The 19,247-nt window shown below is 43.4% G+C and overlaps 1 protein-coding gene across 2 annotated transcripts in view; it reads right to left on the bottom strand.

The window, feature by feature from the left end:
* slc4a11 (solute carrier family 4 member 11) overlaps positions 1 to 3,513 on the bottom strand; it is a 91,533-nt gene extending 88,020 nt beyond the window's left edge. For both annotated transcript variants that reach the window (XM_020643353.2, XM_065966211.1), the window contains exon 1: positions 3,312 to 3,513. In XM_020643353.2, coding sequence (XP_020499009.1) covers positions 3,312 to 3,348 — 37 coding nt within the window. In that variant the 5' untranslated portion in view covers positions 3,349 to 3,513. The remainder of the gene's footprint in view (positions 1 to 3,311) is intronic.
* Between the last annotated feature and the right edge of the window lie 15,734 nt (positions 3,514 to 19,247).

Below are 19,247 nucleotides of genomic sequence, written 5' to 3'. Positions count from 1 at the left end.
TTTTGGCACCCCCTGTGGATAAAGCAGTCCATCACATCTCTTTGCTGATCTTTTCCAGTTCATGTGCAAGTGTTGTTATAAATTAAAATCTTCTCCTGCTGTCATGTAAAAATGTAAAATGAAGCTCTTTAATGGTCTGGACTGTTTTTATAGGCTATGAAGAGTGATAATTATTTAAGGTCTTGTTTTTTTTTTATTTTTTACAGGAGCTCTACATTCACATCCTAACATTTATTTTCCATTTTTTGTTACAAAATAGAACTTTTAAACAGAGAGAATCAGTCCCATGATTCCCCACTCATATTGCCATTTGATGCATTGTACCAGAATTAGCTTAGAGCTAGTTTACGATCTGCAGTCCCTCTGCAGGTCGCAATTCAAACATCAATAAAAAGAATAAACTAAATCAATCATTGTAGAGTATACCTGATAATGTGGTCGTGCCACGCAGTGATATCATCATTTTAGATGTTCATTCATTTTGTATTCCAAACATTTTTCCATTCAAAATACATTTTCATCAACATATGGTCAAATAACAAAAAGTTAGACTGAAACAATACCATCAAAAAATCATCAGTGACAGCTTGTACAACCGACAGATGTTATGCAAAACAACTGGAGAAGCTGGAGAAGATTGATTGCCGATACCGATGTTTGTTTCATGACGTCAGACTCCCACAATGCCGACTTTTTCTCTCATTTTAGACAATAAAAACAAGTCAGAGTTTGTCCAACATGTGACTTTATCCTCAATAAAAAACATGTTCTTTTGTTAGCTGCGATAGATGCCAGCATTATATTTAATTGGCCCAACAAACAAACATCGGGTTCTGACATCGGTTCATGCAGAATTATGTCCCGATGTCAGTCAACAGGGTCGATATCAACCGCATCTGTGCATCCCTACAAACGACGTTAACAAGAGAGAAATCTTCACTTAAGTCAGATTCACCTCACCACATTTACTGACGAAGCAGGAAGTAGTTTCCTTAATCCTGCCAACAAACAAACGTCAGAAAAACAAAATCCCCTCACTGGAGATAATTATGACTTATTCCCTTTTTTTTTTTTTTTTTTTTCCAATGGAGAGCCTCATAATCCAACAATAACAATCAAATACAAAAGCTCACAGTTAATCCTCAGTGATATCACCGTCATGGTTAAATCACTCTGAGGAAACGTTCCCACACTGCGTTGTTGTTGCAGTGATTTAAAGTAACTTCATCCACACCTCAGTGTTCATTCAGAGACTCGCTCGCTGCAGCATCATTACACAATGTAATCATATGGTGGAGGCTCGGAGGTAATTTACAGCTCCATAAAGTGAATCCCATATCTCCTGACCTCCTCCCACAGCCGCCAGCTGCTCCTTCACCTGTCAGCAGGTTGCAGCTGATAATGACACGATCTGGAAGATTGCCTGCAATATGCTGCAATAAGGCTCCGCTAATACACACATGTGACAGGAGCGATGAAAACAGTTTCCGTTACACTTTCTGTGATGTGTGCAGGCGGCTTCGAGGGGGGAAAATCACATTGGACAACATGTTCCTGTAACGTACGCTGAAAGGTGCTGCACACGCTGAATTATGTTAAAATTCAGAAGGCAGTGAAGTGAGTTTGGAGAACAAGAAATCGAATCCTCTGGCAAAGTAATTGTTGAGTCACCGGCGCTAATCAATACCTGCATCAAATTCCTGCAGATATATTTTGGCCTCTTTTTTCCCCCCTACAGGGCAGTGGAACCTTAATGTGCACATAAAAAACCAAGGTTAGATTACACGACGCAGTACATGATGGCGATGTAAATTAAAAGAGCGGCCTCATTAAAAACACGATCAGATTTTTTCCTCTCCTCTGATTGGTTACAAGCCCTTTTCCAATTCCTTTCCTGATCACGGAAAACAAATTGTGTTTTTGCTGCAGGGATCAAACCTGTCCTCTCTGCTTCTAATCAGCTCGGAGCAAATGAATACAAATGACTGCTCGGGGGGGGGGGGTGGGGGGGGGTGAGCCACAGCAGTGTCCATCACGCCCCAACACACATCTCTGAAGTGTATATAAGTGTGCATGGCGCATGACACGCACACACAAACACACACTTTCACAAATTCTCACGAGAGCACGACTCTGAACTCTGACAATTATGAAGATGTAAACAAAAAAAAAATCTCATCAACATTGACGTAGTCTCACACTTGATCCCATACACAATGCGGTTGTGTACTACAAACACACAATTTTAAAGATGAGACGGTGTTTCTGCGCTCAAGTCGTTCCCATAAAAATTTCATTTTTTTTAATCAAACACACACACACACACACACACACACACACACACACACACACACACACAGTCGCAGTATCCCACTCTGCCTTCCCCAGACAAAATGTAAGTGAGGAGGCAAGCCGCATCACACCTTCCAACGGGCTCCGGTCTCTCAGAGGACTTTCGGTGAAGGGGGAAGTCACCGCTCTCCTGCGGCTGTCATCAACACTAATCTGTCTTTCTCCATCTCTCACACACACACATTTCAAAAAGGCACACACATGCAGAGATGCCAATAAACGGAAGCACACTTCTTTTTTCCCTCCATTTTTCATGCATAGAAACACATGCGCAAACACACAAATTTATGCACACATTCACTACACACTGTTTCTCCCCTCCTCTGTCTAGCGAGCGCTTTGCACGAGCCGCGTCAGTGCAACACATGAGAAAGTGCATTATGAGGCTTTCTCTGCATTCCAGCTGTCTCTGCTCGACAGGTAAACTAGCTCTCTCTCTCTGTGTGTTTTTTTGTCTTGTTTTTTTGATGCAATCGTTTTTTTTAAGGTTCAGTTCCTTAACTGGAGGAAACACAATGCAGGAACCCGTTTGGTGTCGCATACCAGACATCCAAGAGGAGGAAGAAGGAAAGAGAAAAACGTCAAATGCGTATGTGTAGAAAAAAAACACACACACACACATACACACAAAAAACAGGGGCAAAAAACATCTGCATTTCTGAGAGCCCACCAGGGCTTCCAGGACCCCTCCTCCTCTGGAAAAAAATAAAACAGGATTTCTGTCACAAACAAGAACATTGCCTAAGTACACAGAAAGAGCAAACACCAAGTATGTACAGGGGAAGACATGCACAGCCAAACATCTGCCGTCCCTCAGAGTGGAAGTGAAGGTGTGCTCAGATGTTATGCACAGAGGGGTTCTCAGGTTTCACTAGGTAGGGAACCCCAAGGTTCTCCCAGCGAGCGCTGTGTCGTGCTCAGCTGAGGAGCAGATATCTCAGAGCTTTGGATTCACTTACCCGAAGGCACGAAATGAAGAACTTTGTTGGTCTCCATGGCTGAGCAAGTGGTGGCGATCGCACACTTCCTCTCTCCAATCGCCTTTCTCCCACCCCCCGAAGTCAACCCATCATGGTTGTGTTATCCTGTGCTGATGAGTGTGAGATCACCTCTGCTCCCTGGCTCTGCTCTGTTTCTGACTGCCTCTCAGACACATGCAGTGACTCAGCCCCGCTCTGCCTGCCTGCCCGCTCGCTCACTCCTACGCCGCTGGGTCCTAGTGCCTTCTAATTTCCTGCTCCGCTACACCATCCCCGCTCACCAGCCTATAGCAGGCCAGCATGCAGCCAGGCAGACCGCACGTCAAGACACACCTCCCCAACAAAGCACATGCAACATGTCCCCCCTGCTGTAGCTACACTGACTGACTTAATCGCCACAGCTTTGTCACATCCCTTCGACTAGTTTAATCAGAGCTATGAATCTTAATCCATGATCTCTGTCACAATCTGTAGTGTTATGTACAACCCTGTGTATTTCACCCCCAATGTATTGTAACCCTGCTGCTTTATTGAAGGTTCCCAGTTACAGAAAAAGCAGGACTATTCCAGCCCTGCTCTGAACAGGCTGTTTCTGTGTCTGTATCTTTAAATATGTAAATGAGCTGTGTTTGACCATGCCCCCTCTCTGAAAGGGCTTGGGTATACTCAGGCTTTTTCGCTCCATGTCCTATTGTTTACGGTGAGAAGGCAGACTCAGAGGGCACAACAAACACCTAGCTGTGGGAGTGTCACCCACCTGGGGGAGGGGCTACTGCCCTTTGTGATGTCATGAAGGGGAAATCTCCAAACGGCCTGTTTGAGCACACATTTTCTGAAAAGTGGAACAGGCAGAAGATGGAGAGGATGGACTTTTCTCATCATTGGGGGGTTTGTAGACGGACTAGAGACACATGTTAGACTTAGAGGAACATGGAGAAGTGTATGTTGCATAAAATGTGACCTTTAAAGCAAATATTAAAAATACAGACAACTTAAGATCGACTAACAGTCACTACCAAGGGAGGAAGAAGAGCAAAAACACAACAAATGTTGGTCGGATGAATTGACATTGAGTTAATAGACACAGGCCTTTGAGCTTATTGAAATAACTATTGTAAGTATTTTTTGAGGGTTCGTCCATCATGTTATTCATTCTATTTTAATCTTTGCTCTTCTAGTCTATTAGTTTCACTTTGGATGTATTAATCATGGCATCCTGTCCTCCTGGCCATTCATTTCAAGTGCATTTTTCTTCCTTATTGTAAAGCCCTTTGAGCTGAACTTCCTGTATAAAAAAGGTGCTACACATAGTATATTAATGTTGTTATACTGGTGCTGTGAAGGCACGCTCAGGGCGCCACACACTTGACCTTTACATGTGATGCATGTGTTAAAGGACGAGCATTTCTGAGTGCTCACACAAAACAGCTTCATCATAAATAAACTCCCTGAATCAGTCTGAGGAAGAACTACTACTGCTACGCTAAAACAAACTAGCTACACTACAAGTGTGCACTTTAAGTACAATTAAGCAGCTATTTAAAAATAAAACTCTATCACAGTCTAATTTACATCGTCAGTTGTAGCTTTGGTAAACTAAACTAGATTTCTTTCTTTAGTTCTTCAAAAGGAAAATAACTGTTAGCTTGAAAAGTAATGTGTTCAAAGCAGTTTCAATCACACAATGTGTACGGTACAAAGGTACAACCTCCACCTCATTTTGCCCCTGGTGCCCTTTATTTTCTCTCCAACCTCCACCTATACTAGAGCCCGACCGATTAATCTGCCAGATGATAATATCGGCCGATATACGCAAATCCAGTGACTATCGGTATCGGCTGATTTTATCGCGTATGCGCCGATATTACTAGATTTATTTCCATGGCAAATATAATTTCATTTGAGTCTCATTGTTCCAATGTGTTATGATAATGCGTTAGGAGGATTCACTTCAGTGTCTTTAGTGGTAGGCGTGGTTGGTAGGAGGAGAAGCAGGGTCAGTGCTGATGACACACCTGAGGGGGGTGTGGTGAGAGGCATTAAGTTACGGGCCCACTGGTCTTAGCTTTAGGCGCAAGGATAGCCTTTAGCTGTGGGGTTGTGTTAACCCCGTAACACAATGATTTCATTTTAATTCCATTTACAACATCGCAGGATTACTAGTTTGGTTACGTCATCTAATGCACTAATGTCATGTTAACAAAAGTGACATCACGAGACCAAAACCCTGTTTTCTACACATAAACACATTAAAACACCTCAAAAAAGTTTATCTTTATCTTTAAGGCCCGGACACACCAGGGAGATCGTCGGTCCAAGTTGAGCAGTCGCCCTAGTTTCCGGCTCCTTCGCTACCTGTCGCCCCCATCAGCCTTTTTTCGGCCGATTCGACATGTTGACGTATGCAGTGGTTGGCTGTCGGCTGTAGTCTTTGCGGTGTGTTCAAGTGCAACTTTTTGGCCAAGAAATGAGGTGACTTGAGGTGACGTTACCGTTGGTTTTCGTCGCCACTAGTTCTTTGCTTTCAGGGCCTTTAAACAGAGTCTCTGAAAATATTCAAGCTGGATGGAGTTTTCCAAAAGGTGCTTTTTCAGTGACCTAAAATTTCCAAAATGCAAAATGGACAAAACATACAAAACATGCATCAGGTGTTTTTGTCCTTCGTTTGACCCCTATCGTGCTCTCTAGGGGCAATGTGGGGCACAGCTAATCGTCTTGACATTACAGGTCATAACCCTGGAGAACAAAAAACAGGCGTCCATATAGGATGACTCCCAGGCATTGAAATTAAGTCTGCTGTTCATGCATGATGAAACAAAGTGGTTATGTCACAGATATTTAGCATTTCTACCTTGTGGCTCTGAATCTTTAAAGCACTGTAAAGCCTGGTTTATACTTGCGTCCAATCAGATGTATGCTGTTGCGAGCGCTACCTGTGTATTGGTGCGTCTCTGAAGCTCTTCAATACTCCGCCTACAAAACGCTGGTTTGCGGTCAGTTTTCAATTCTTGCTATATCTGTTGATTTCAAAACAAATTTCCCAAAAGGTAAAACTATGGTGAAGAGGAAGGCTGAGTCGGAAGGCAAAGCTCTCGATTTATTGGTCGATCTACGTTCCAACCCTCACCTGTGGTCATGAGCTGTGGGTACTGACCAAAAGAATGAGATTACGGATACAAGCGGCCAAAATGAATTTCCTCTGAAGGGTGGCTGGGCTCGGCCTCAGAGAGAGGGTGAGGAGCTCGGACATCCGACAGGAGCTTAGAGTAGAGCCGCTGCTCCTTCGCATCAAAAGGAGCCAGCTGAGGTGGTTTGGGCATCTGATTAGGATGCCTCCTGGTCGTATCCCTCGGGGGGATCTTCCAGGCACGTCCAACTGGGAGGAGACCCAGGGGTTAACCCAGAATGTGCTGGAGGGATTATACTGAATATCCCTTCTGAATGCCTTGGGATCCTCGAGGAGGAGCTAGAAAAAGGTTGCTTGGGAGAGGGACAGCTGGGGCAACTTGCTCAGCCCGTTGCCACCGCGACTCGGCCTCAGATTAGCGGAAGATAACGAAAGGATGGATGCACACCATTCTTTAAATTCCACTCCTCAACGGTGCAAAATATGAAACACTTCCTGAAGATTGCTTCATTGTTTACTTGTCATCCCTTATAACCTATAACCACTTCTCTTGCCCGCGTCCATCGCTGCAACACCTGTTGGTTTGACCTGATAACTGCTCTCATATCTGGCAAACCGAGGGGCGTCCAAAACGGCCGTGTGGGGGGGGTCGCCTTAAAAGCGCCTACCTTCTCTGGTCCAAACAAATCCAGAGCATTCAGGAGCAAAATCTAAAGTTAGAAGGAGGACATACTGGCTGCTGCATTGTTGTCAAAGAAGCCAGCACTTCAACATAGCATGTTTCCTTAATGATCAGATAGTAAGATACCTTTATCATTTCACTCAGTAGATATTTTACTGACTGCTCCTTTAAGAAATAAGGAGTGATCTATTTGTCTCCACAAGGTTATTGCGGCTGCTGCCTTTATATATTTTACCTTTATAGCCAAGAAGGTTTGAAAATAAATGCAATGAAAATGAAAGCAAAAATCATAAAAAAGAAAACAGAGAAAGAAAAATCACTGAAATAAAATAAGCAATATAGGAACACATCGCACAGCCAGAAGAAGAGTATAGGCTTCACATATTGTGCATTGAGCTTCTGGGGGCTGTTTGATAAATACCAGCAAGCAGAGAGGGGGTATTAACAGCCATTTGTAACCGTTTGGCTTTTTATTATTCACAAAGTGCACGGAAAATTTAATTAAACCAATATTATCCGTATAAAACTTAGTTGAAAAAGAAGCCCATGGTGAGAGCTGAAGCCACGTTTAGTTTAAAACCATTGATTAATAACACGGCTCATGATAAATGCTCTGAATGTTCATCTTTCCTTCAACCTCTCATATCATTTACATGCTTCTGTATCAAGTCGATGGTCATGTGTGTAGCTTCTTTATTTAATGTTTTTTTTTCTTTTTATAAACCCGACACACCGGCTGTACCAGACACACAGGCTACTGGATCCAAAAAAAAATTCCCACCCTGATGTAAATGTTCTGTGAAAGGTCAGTCATTTGCATAAGCCAGCAAATATAACATCACAGTGTGCAGGTATGGCCAGTGGCTCTGCTTTGCATAAGGACTGTTACGCGCTCTGAGGGCAAATGCGTCACTCAGTGAGCCAGGGCGCTTTCCTACCTGCAGGATAACCTCAAAGAGCTCTCACCCACCATGAATCTGCAGCCCAGACGACACGATGGGTGAACTCTGGTTCACAACGCGGCTAAAGTACAACTTTTCATCTTTGTAAATTTGAGCCTATAGGTGCAGGAAGTGTTGTGTTGAAGACCTTGAGGTTGGGTTTACACTCGTCATATTTCTGGAGACAGAAAATGGAGCGGGACAAAATGTGTAAAAATATTGCAAATAAATCAAGTTGGTGTAGTGGTTTGCATCCCTGTTGAACAGGTGGCTTTCTGTGAGGAGTTTGCATATTAAAATATAAAGCACACTAAAAAGCAAGAGCAAACACAAATAAAGAACTATGACATTAAAGGCTTTATATGTGATTTTTCACACTTAAATGTAATAGAGATCAAGTATATCCTCTGAAAATAACTCTGTGAGTCATGACTGTCTACAATGGGTGTAACACCCGAGTCCCACTGTCTGTGATGTTTTCAGAGTTTTCAGAGTCCTATCTTCACTTTGTTTACATCGCCCGGACGGCCGGCTGACTCCTCCCCTCACGTATAAAAGTTGTTTAATTGAGGGACTAGAGAAAAGAAGAATAACATACTGTACTCACTGCTTAACTGTGTTTCTAGATCACACTCATTTCAGGTAAATTTACATGCAGTGTGAAGATACCAGCATAATAAAGATCGCTAGCATTAGCATGCTAACACAACAATGCAGCACAAGTTGTTTTGGTTTCATGCTGGTGCTCAAGGGCGACATCTGCTGGATCAAAAAAATCACATATAAAGCCTTTAAGACAACAATACAGCATTAAAGTCGACACACCTCATGACAGGAAACGTACATATTCCCGCTTCTAATCCAGCGTTCCTGAGTTGAAAGTTTTCTCTTCCTGTAAAACGTTTCAAATGTCTGATGACTCACCCTGCACTCAGGGGCGTTTCCTAATTTCGACCAATTAAAACCACCAATGCAATGAAATTCATCCCGACGTACTGTCCCGCCTTTCATGTGATTGGTTCTATCCCGTTTTAGTAGGAAATAAGTCACTGTATGGTAGAGTTAGATACGCCTGAAGTTCAGTTTCATGGTGACTTTATACATGAAATATATTGGGGCGACCATAGACTAGCGGCCGTGGGTTCGAATCCGACCTCAGCCCTTTGCCGCTTGTCATACCCCAATCTCTCCTCCAAACATTCCCTTTCTCTCTACAGCTCATCTCATATGGATTCTGTTTAATGATCCCCACTCAGAGTGTCTTCCTGAGGATTCAGGCTCAAAGTTTGCTCAGTCTGAGTTGGACACAGCCCTACGTTGCCATGGAAACCCCCCACTGGTGTGCTGTAGTGGCGACCCAAAACACTTACTAACAGTTGTTTTTGAGATGCTTAAATTATTTTTGCTTTTGTGAGCTTGATAAAGTTTCTTGTGTGAGATCTTACCTAAAAAAAAAAAGAAAAACATTTTCAATTGAACACAAAAATGATTAAAAAAAAACATGATGGATACTAAATGATGGACAGACGCTCTGTGAGAAAGTGTGTCCACTGTGCTGACTCTAGTTTTTTTCCAAGGATTATCCGAGTGCCTACAGGCGGCTTGGACAGTGACTGACAGAGGTCAAGTGTCAGGTCGGGCCTGATCTACCAGCTCTCTGAGAAGCTTTCCTTCTGTTTGAGCAGGGTGGCTGATCTGCACTCAAGATGCTCACTTTAGTAGATTTCTCTTTGCTGGAATACTCTCTTAATGTTCCTGACTATGCTTTTGAATGAATATTTCCTTCACAGAATTTGATTCTTGCACCTCATAGAAATGTCTCGACAGTAAATTCTCCCAAAAGGAAGAACAAATGGAAACATTAAAGCTTGCTTGTTCTGTATATGTGAAGCTGATCTGGATAATGTGTCAGCAAACAGTTGCTTTATTTAAACACCAAGCAGTCACACGGCCACATAGCCATTCAGCTGGAGTCGTATTTCTGGCCCCTTTAATAAATTCAAAAGCCAATATTGACTCTGTTTTTGGTCTCTACCAACTCCTGAGGGAACTATGAGGCTCTTAAGCTGCTCAATGCTATTTGCCAACTGTGTGTGTGTTTGCTGTTTCCAGCGTACATTAAGAAGACAATGAGCTGAAACTCGAGGAGAGACAAGGGAACAACAGACCCGGGCAACAATCCTCTGAAGTTTATCGAGTGATTTAAAAATATCCACTTTAGCTGCTACAGACAGGACAGCAAAGGATGTACTGAGCTGCGGAGGTTTACAAGGGGAAGAGTTCATCTTATTAGATTTCTTATTTATTAAATATGTTCGGATTTATGATCATGAAAGGCTCACTCTTTGGATTTTCTTTCTGCTTCACTGCTGTCTGACATTTTGTAAACCTAACAATGAACGATACTGGAAATAAAAAGTAATTGTTGGTCGGAGTTTGCGGTGAAAGCTCCCCTGAAACTGTAGCAATTAAAAACTTTAACCAGGAAACCTCAGCAGTTCAAATTAAGAAGAGAGAAGAGCTGCTCCCGACATTATACTTTCACCTTCAGGACAGTACGGAGGTAAGTGTATTACAATAATTAGCTTTGTTTGAATTGCATGCAATTAAATATTTGCTTTTTATTTTATTTTGCATCCTCTTCAAGGAGCCATTTCTCCGTTTCTTCATATTCATTTAACAAACATTAAGACCCTTTAAACATAACTTGTTGTTCCACAGAGCTTTTCTTCAATTATCTTAAATCACACTATCTTTAATGGTTTCATGAGCGTACTCTGCCTCCGCTCTGTGTTCCTATAGCTCAGCTGTAAGTGGACTGAGTCCGCCTATAGTTGACGAGTAGGTGACTGCCTAAAGCGGTTTGAGTCCACGGACTGGAAAGTCGATTCCCAGTAGTTCAATACATTCCTGAACAAGCAGCAGCCCGTTCTCGCCCACAGCTCCTCAAATACAGCAGCATGGTCCGCTTCACTTGGCCTGAATATGAAACCCTTTTCACACATACAGAAATCTCCTGGAAAACTCTGGTAGATTAGTCTACCCGGAGCTTCTTTAGGCTATGTGTGAACGCAAACAGCCGCATTTTTCACGCAGTCTTTACCTTGGAGTTTCTCCAGACCCCTAGTATTTTTTCCGCAGAAAATCCGAGTGAGCTGATGTCTGAACGCGGCAGCATATACTCCGGAGATTTCAACTCGAGCCAATAGAAAGAGAGTGACGTTTATATACAGTGACTGCATAAAGTGACTGCACGCGACCTCTACGATCTCCGTGCTCTAATTCAACGTCTGCATTCTGTTTTCTGTTGGTCAGTTTGTTGTTCTCCTCTCTTTTGTGGATGTTGTCATTCCATTGGATTACACATAGCATTGCTATAAAGGCAAATATTCTCATTATAACGTTGTGTAGCGGACTCTGTTGTTTATACTCTACTTGTATATGTGTATTTATTATTGGCTGAACAGAGGTTGTCCCCCAACCCCTCCCCTCTAAAAAAAAATCCCTCTGCACCTTCAGTTGAGGTAGACTCCAGCTGAGGGCTTCCAGCCAGGTCTGTTTCTGGTTTCTTGTCAGAGTTACTTATCTATCTCGCTCTATCCAGCTAATTGGCATCAAAAGGTAATTCCACCTCAGACCTGTGGGACGTCTCTGTGTGGAAGGAAAAGATAAAAATTTCACTTTCACATGATTTTCAGTACAAAGGGAGGCGTCTGGAGTGACCCTGTAGGCTGCTCTGCGGCGGACATCAGTGGTTACTCGGAGGCTGGAGGTGGGAGAGGCCTCCAGGAAGCTCCTAGTTTGGTGTGTGTGTGTGTGTGTGTGTGTGTGTGTGTGTGTGTGAGTGTGAGTGTGAGTGTGAGTGTGAGTGTGTGTGTGTGTGTGTGTGTGTGTGTGTGTGTGTGTGATGAATCAACACTTGGGAACCGCCTGAACCCCTAAAAAGCAATAAGGTGCAAAGAGAGAGAGAGAGAGAGAGTTAAGCAGTTAGGACCCCCGCCTCTGGAACCGCCTGTACCCCCCCCCCGGCCTCAGATTGAATCCAGCCAGAACCGTCTTTGCCGAGTGTGTGTCTCACTCGGGCCTCCTGCTGTGTCGATAAAAGAAAGCAAGAAAGAAAAGCCACTAAAAAGGAAGGTAAGGGTTTCATTGTGATGGGGTGCAACGCGGTGAGAGACCACGGGGGTGCTTGCACATGAAAATGCTCGACCTGAATTCAGGAGACTCAGTTAAGTCGAGGTGTTGTAGTAAACTAGTCAAACCTTAAACCACAAAACAAAAAGCAACACTTGAATGCAACACAATGAAATGCAAGACCTTGGACCTCCAAGCAGACAGCGAGGGATCGAATCCCCACTCTCTCTCTTTGATTTCTAACTCGATCCACTGTCCCATCTCCAGGGGCGTGTCCTGACTTCCTGTACTGGGGTGCCCTGACGTTTGTTTGCATTTATTCGCCCCTTCTGTCTGCACCAATCACATCGACTCCTAAGTAACACAAGTATTTTTCTAAGCTTGATTCCTCAAGGACTCGAACAAATTTGTACGACCAAATTCACAATTTAGAGTATCTGCGTTAAATAATATGAAACTTACCCAAGATATTCAGAAAACACGCAAATCATTGTTTCTTACTTTAAAGCATCTTAATGAGCCCCGACTTCAGTCAGTCTGCAATCCACCTTGAATAAGAAGAACCACATACCTGCAGGGTACACCTTCTCTAAACAGCAGAGCCGGATCAAAATACACTCACAAATTCAGCACGGCTGCAAATCAGTGGTTCATTTCTTCATTAAAGGCTTTATATGTGATTTTTTGATCCAGCAGATGTCGCCCTTGAGCTCCAGCATGAAACCAAAACAACTCGCGCTGCATTGTTGTGTTAGCATGCTAATGCTAGCGATCTTTATTATGCTGGTATCTTCACACTGCATGTAAATTTACCTGAAATGAGCGTGATCTAGAAACACAGTTAAGCAGTGAGTACAGTATGTTATTCTTCTTTTCTCTAGTCCCTCAATTAAACAACTTTTATACACGAGGGGAGGAGTCAGCCGGCCGTCCTGGCGATGTAAACAAACTGAAGATAGGACTCTGAAAACTCTGAAAACATCACAGACAGTGGGACTCGGGTGTTACACCCATTGTAGACAGTCATGACTCACAGAGTTATTTTCAGAGGATAGACTTGATTTCTACATTTAAGTGTGAAAAATTACATATAAAGCCTTTAAATAAGCTGCAGATAACTTTTCTTAATTAGTGACTGCACGCTCGGTCATCACGTATGACAACATCAGGATAGTAAAAAGGGACTGGGCCTTAAATTTGGACGGGCTTTTATTTGTAGTTCTTCTCAGATTTGTCTGTAAGTGGGCACGTCCCGAGTACGGAGGGTGTAGTCCTCGTCACAGCGGCCATGGGTTTGAATCCGACCTCTACCCTTGGCTGCGTGTCGTCCCCCTACTCTCTCCTCTCAGCATTTCCTGTTTCTCCTCAACTTGTTTCATCTGGTGACGGCCCAAAAATACAACTTCAAAAATAAAAAGATTTGACTGTAAGTGGATGCAAAATGCAGGAATGGTGGCGAGATGAAAAGTGAAGTTGATCGGCCATTAGCAAATGAGTTTAAAGAAGTGCCTTGGCTTGAAGCTGTTCTGAGTTGTGTGGATGTCTGCCCTTAAACGACTCTGTCTTGACATATATTATACATGATATGCTAACATGACAGAGCTGTATACCCTCCTGTTAATTTCACTTTTTTCTTTCCTCGCTTAGCTCGCCCCCAAAATCTGTAACTCTCCTAACAAGGAAGAATTACATCTTGAGCTAAAGTTGCTATTTTCAGTGCATGAACCTGCAAAAAGCATCATGTTGTTATCTCTTCTACGTCGCAGGATGGAGCCACGTTGAGTCAAGGTCTGCAGAAATTATGTGATTTAACTGATTTGTAGTCTGGTATTGTGCAGGTCTGAGCCGCCGCCGCCGCTGCTGCTGCTGCAGAGTATGAGCTGTCCTTTTTGTCCTTGTGCCAGATGTCAGGCTGTGGTGCACAACTCATTTGGATGCCAACATGCCCCCCTGCACCAGCTTTAAGACTGTTTTTCACTTGGTGATTTTTTAAAGCCCTGTTATGAGAAGCGGCGGGGGGGCTCCTGAGGTAGCTGCATCTGCAGTTGTGGTGGCATTAATGGCAAAACAGCCGAGAAAGTAATGATGCACAAGCGGGCGACAGCTATTGCCTCAGTGAGTCATCAGTCAGTGAGGGAATCCTGCTCCCTCCATTTGACTGGGAACAACCTTCATTAGCAGCCAACACACTGTTGGTGAGTGTGTGTGTGTGTGTGTGTGTGTGTGTGTGTGTGTGTGTGTGTGTGTGTGTGTGTGTGTGTGTGTGTGTGTGTCTGTGTGTACTGTACATGTGCTCGTGTGCATTTTAACTACACCTCTGTGTCTGCATGCAGAGGCGTCTATCTCGTCTCTCTATCTGTGCGTAGGCGTCTATTTTGTCTCAGTTTGTTTATGTCTATATGCGTGTGTGCTTGTGTGTAAGTGCATCTATAAAAGTCGATTTTTTTTTCCCCATCAGCCTCTTCTTTTGTTGTTTCTGTTTATGCTGAATACTGGCACGGGAAGAGAGAGAGAGGCACAGTAGAAATCATAATAACACTACAGAACAGATGAGAACAGGGAGATGAAGGAGACAGAATGAGGGGGAGGAGGAGGATGATGAAGAGGAGGAGGAGGAGGATGATGAAGAGGAAGATGAGGAGGAAGATGATGAAGATGAGGAGGAGGAGGAGGAGGAGGAGGAAGACGGGAGCAGCTGGTCCTTGTGTGTCTGCTGCCCCCAACACACCACTGCAGGAGCTATCAGAATACAGACTCCGTTTCCCCCTGTATGTGTGTGTGTGTGTGTGTGTGTGTGTGTGTGTGTGTGTGTGTGTGTGTGTGTGTGTGTGTGTGTGTGTGTGTGTGTGTGTGTGTGTGTGTGTGTGTGTGTGTGAGTGAAAGTATTTCCAAAGGGGCTGAGGGCATATTTCAGGTCACAAACCGGCTACAGATTTAATTTGTAGAGGAACAACTTGATTATGTTCTCTCAGGCAAAAACGGCTCACGGAAATGTAACTGAGATGGCGCACACACACACGCACACACACACACACACGCACACGCAGGGCTGTGATGGCTCCGAATTTCATCATAAATAGATGTGGCCATTTTTTACATTTGATACATTCTCCAACCAAACAAATGTTGTTCTTTGTTCATGGGATGTTTATTGCGTCTTTTGTTTTTTTAAACCTAAATTTTAAAAACAACAACTTCTTAAAGGGAAAAACTCGACTGAAGTAGAAAAGCTCATCATCGGGATACGCTCTCTTTCACTGCAGGAAGAACGAGATCGGCAGAATGTTTTGTGTTTCATGTTTCAAGGTTTTGGTGCCAGACATGCCCTTTGACTTTCCATTGTCCTTAAGTTTGGCTGCTTCAGCAAAACAATGACGGCCGCAACACACACTTAAGACAACAGGAAGGAAACATGCGCACACACACACACACACACACACACACAGCAGCTCGTTTTTATCATCAGGTAACAACTGGATCATTATTGACAACTTCCTCTCAGCATATTTTAAGCTGCAGCTGAACACAAAATCAAATCAGCCAAGAGAGTCTCACTGGAAGGGTCGATCTGTCAGTCCTAAGATCAACAAATTCATCTGATTCATACAAAGTTCACCAGCTTAGCTCTACATTTGATCACTTCCTGTTAGGTCATGTGATATAAATGCAAACATGTTTCACCAATAAACCAAACATTTGATTCTGATCCCTATTTTCAAACTAACATAAAGTGTTATAACACTCAGACTAAATGTGGGCAAAGTTTCAGATCATGAGGTGAATGTGTGTTGGAGTAATCCCAGGATGAGTCTGCAGAGGGCGCTAAAAGCAACCCTCCCCCGGCAGCCCTGCAGCGTTCTGCCCCCGCTGGAAGAAACTGAAATGTGTTTTTACTGACGCCAGTTTTTCTCTTTAGGTTTCACAGAGTGACAACATGAAAGGTCAAAATAAGGATAATATGAGATCTTTCAGAAATTCAACTAATGCATATTACGTGACAAAAAATGCACATTTCAAAGTTTTTTGTTGCTCCAGAAGGAGCTGCTGTAAAGCTTAGTAAAGGTTTGAAGTAATGCTCTTTGAGGTAGCAACAGTTAGCGCTAATAACAAAGGTCAAAGGTTGTCATTATGAGGGCAATTTGTCTTTGAATTTTAATCAATCACTGAATTATTATTAGCATAGCAGACTATTTTCTAAAGGTCCTTTACAAAGAGAGACGAAACATTCATCCACCACGAGTTAGCGAGGTTTAACAGTTGAAAGGAAGCACTTCTTTAAACAATCAGGCCGCCAATAAATCCAAAAGAAAGAACTACAAAGACTACAAAAAGAGTGTGACAATGTGAGGTAAGGAGACGTGAGCTTACCTCACCTTTAAAGCCCCCTCCTCTACTCTGCCCAAGGCTAGCAGCTACATGCTACATTAGCAGGCAGCCATTAAGATAACACTCCTGAAGCTCTGACTGAACCGCCAGTCGCCAAGTTGCATTGTGGGTATTGTAGGCACCATGTCAGAAGAACGCAAGACGATATCTCTGCAACTCTGAGAACAATTTAATTGGGCTTCTTTACCGTTACAAAAATAATCATTAGAGATCCTTTTTTAAGAAATGAACCAAAGCAGAATTCTGGGATTGAAGAATATTTAGCTGTGGCGTGGAAAAGTCGATCACCAGGGGTCTGAAGGTGTGCATGTGGAAGAGTAAGCGAGGCGTGTTTGACATCACGATCTCTAGGAAACCTAAATGTTTCCACAATGCCAGCTCATAAAAAGTCATCCAGGAATAAACTGTGCACATGCTGCCACAATCTGTTCTTGTTCTACTTCGTTTACTTTTTTTGTTTGGCATCTAATTTATGGATGCCAGGTCGGCCGCGAGTTTGACGGAGCGAATCCTCACGTGTCCAATAACAAACCCCGCGCCCCTGCAAAGTGCCACACGGTAAATCCCACCTGCTCACTTAGCGAAAAAGCTGTCCTGGAAAACCTGCATGACACAACCGCCCGAGGTGTAAAAATGAGACAGAGCAGAGAGCCAAGAGGAAACATTTCTCAAGCGTTACTTAAGGAGAGGGAGGATGACTGAGCACACTTGTTCACCTGCACAGCGTTCATTCATTCACATGCAACAGCTCAAGGGTTCTTATTTACTTTTCCAGCAATAAAAAATGTGATAAGGACAGAGTTCATTAATCCCCAAGGAGAGACAAAGTCAGCAGCAGGGAAACCTGTAAAAACTGACATTATAAATATCTCCTCATACAAAGATCTAAATATTAATGGCTTAAGTTGGATGATTGCTCGGAGGCTTGACTTGTTCTCATGCATGTGTGGAAGAACTACACAGTAATTTAAGAGTTCATCCACGGCTCCTTGTTTGCACAAAAAAAACAAAAACCTGACACTAGTATTTGCTTGAACACTCACGAGCAGCGATGCAAATGAAGACTGAATCATCCCAATGACTAACGAGTTCTGAGCCAAAGATCTAAAATATCATCACAAGCACACTCAAGGGGATACATGATGATGTCCAGTGAGACACACACACACACACACACACACACACACACACACACACACACACACACACACACACACACACACACACACACACACACACACACACACACACACACACACACACACACACACACACACACACACACACACACACACACACACACACACTGCCCTCTGCTGGAAACAACAGAGAATCAGAACAGGAACACACATGAGAGCAGGTTCAATCGATATATTTCAGTTCAGCTTTCCGTTTTGTTGGTTTCTTAAATTAATGAAATGTTTAAGTCTGCTTCTATTCATAAAGAGTCAAAGGGATGGAGGTAACATTTCATAGGTTTAAGGTTTAACTTCCACCAGATACGTGTGCATTGCATGTTCGCTCCGGTCCGTTACCGCTCCGTGCACCCTCGTCCTTCGACACCAACAGGCTGCCTTCTCAGTGCGGACAGCTGGAGTGCAGAAACAAAGGAATACCCATAGAAATGTTTTACAGATTAACTTGCGACATTAGCTCAAATAACAGCGTTAGATAATACGGTGTATGTGGTATAAAACTCTATAAAAACCTTATAAACACAAAAACAAACACACATGCCGTCATCGTTTTGAACCGTCTTTTATTCTGAAATGAAACCTGATGTTTTTATGTTGTTTTGGTGTCTGACTTCCTGTCCTGCTTGTTCCTTTCTGTGCTAAATTGATGCGCCATGCTCTGTCATCCGTATCGGCTACGCAGCAGAGACGCAGAGCAGCAGAGACGCAGCGCAGCAGAGACGCAGCGCAGCAGAGCCAGTGGAAGCACACACATCTGCCGTAAGCGAGCGAGGACGGACCGAGCACACATCTGGTGGAATTTGGCCGCCAAGCTATCTCAGTGAGGTTTGTTTGATGTTGGATTGGTGAGATACAGAAATGGGCGCACGTGTGAAACACAGCGTCTGCCCTTTGGTCTCCAGTTTCCCTCCCATTTTCCTCTTCAGTGTGACACACAGACAAAAGAAACACACACACACACACACACACATGCAAGAGACACCCTGCCCAGGAAATGTTTGTTGTCTTTACACTTCCAGAAGCCCTTACGGGAGCAGCAGTGCTGACACAGGCACTTTAAAAACTTTGTTCTCGTTTCAAGTGAGCGAGTGAAACGGTCACATCAGCAACCCCGGATCATCCCGCCTCCTCCGACCCCCTCGCTGTAAATCACTCCCAGCAGAGGCGACCGACCACATACTACACAAACAGATACACACATCAATAACGTTTCACTGTAAAGCCGAGGCGTCGACTCAAAAACGTGACAAAAACGCCCAGCAAGACGGGCAAACTCTGTGTTAAAGACGGCAGCTTACTGATCAAAGACTTTATTAGTTTTGAACAAAAGTCGATACCAGACGGTGGAAATTATCCAGCGTTTCTGTGCGTGTTCTTTCATTTCCATCCTTTAACAATATGTCAAAAATAATTAGAGATTAATAGTCCTTTAAAATCTAATAACACAGC

The sequence above is a fragment of the Labrus bergylta genome, chromosome 18, assembly GCF_963930695.1.
Source record: "Labrus bergylta chromosome 18, fLabBer1.1, whole genome shotgun sequence".
NCBI lineage: Eukaryota > Metazoa > Chordata > Actinopteri > Labriformes > Labridae > Labrus > Labrus bergylta.
This window is presented reverse-complemented; position numbering and strand designations above follow the sequence as displayed.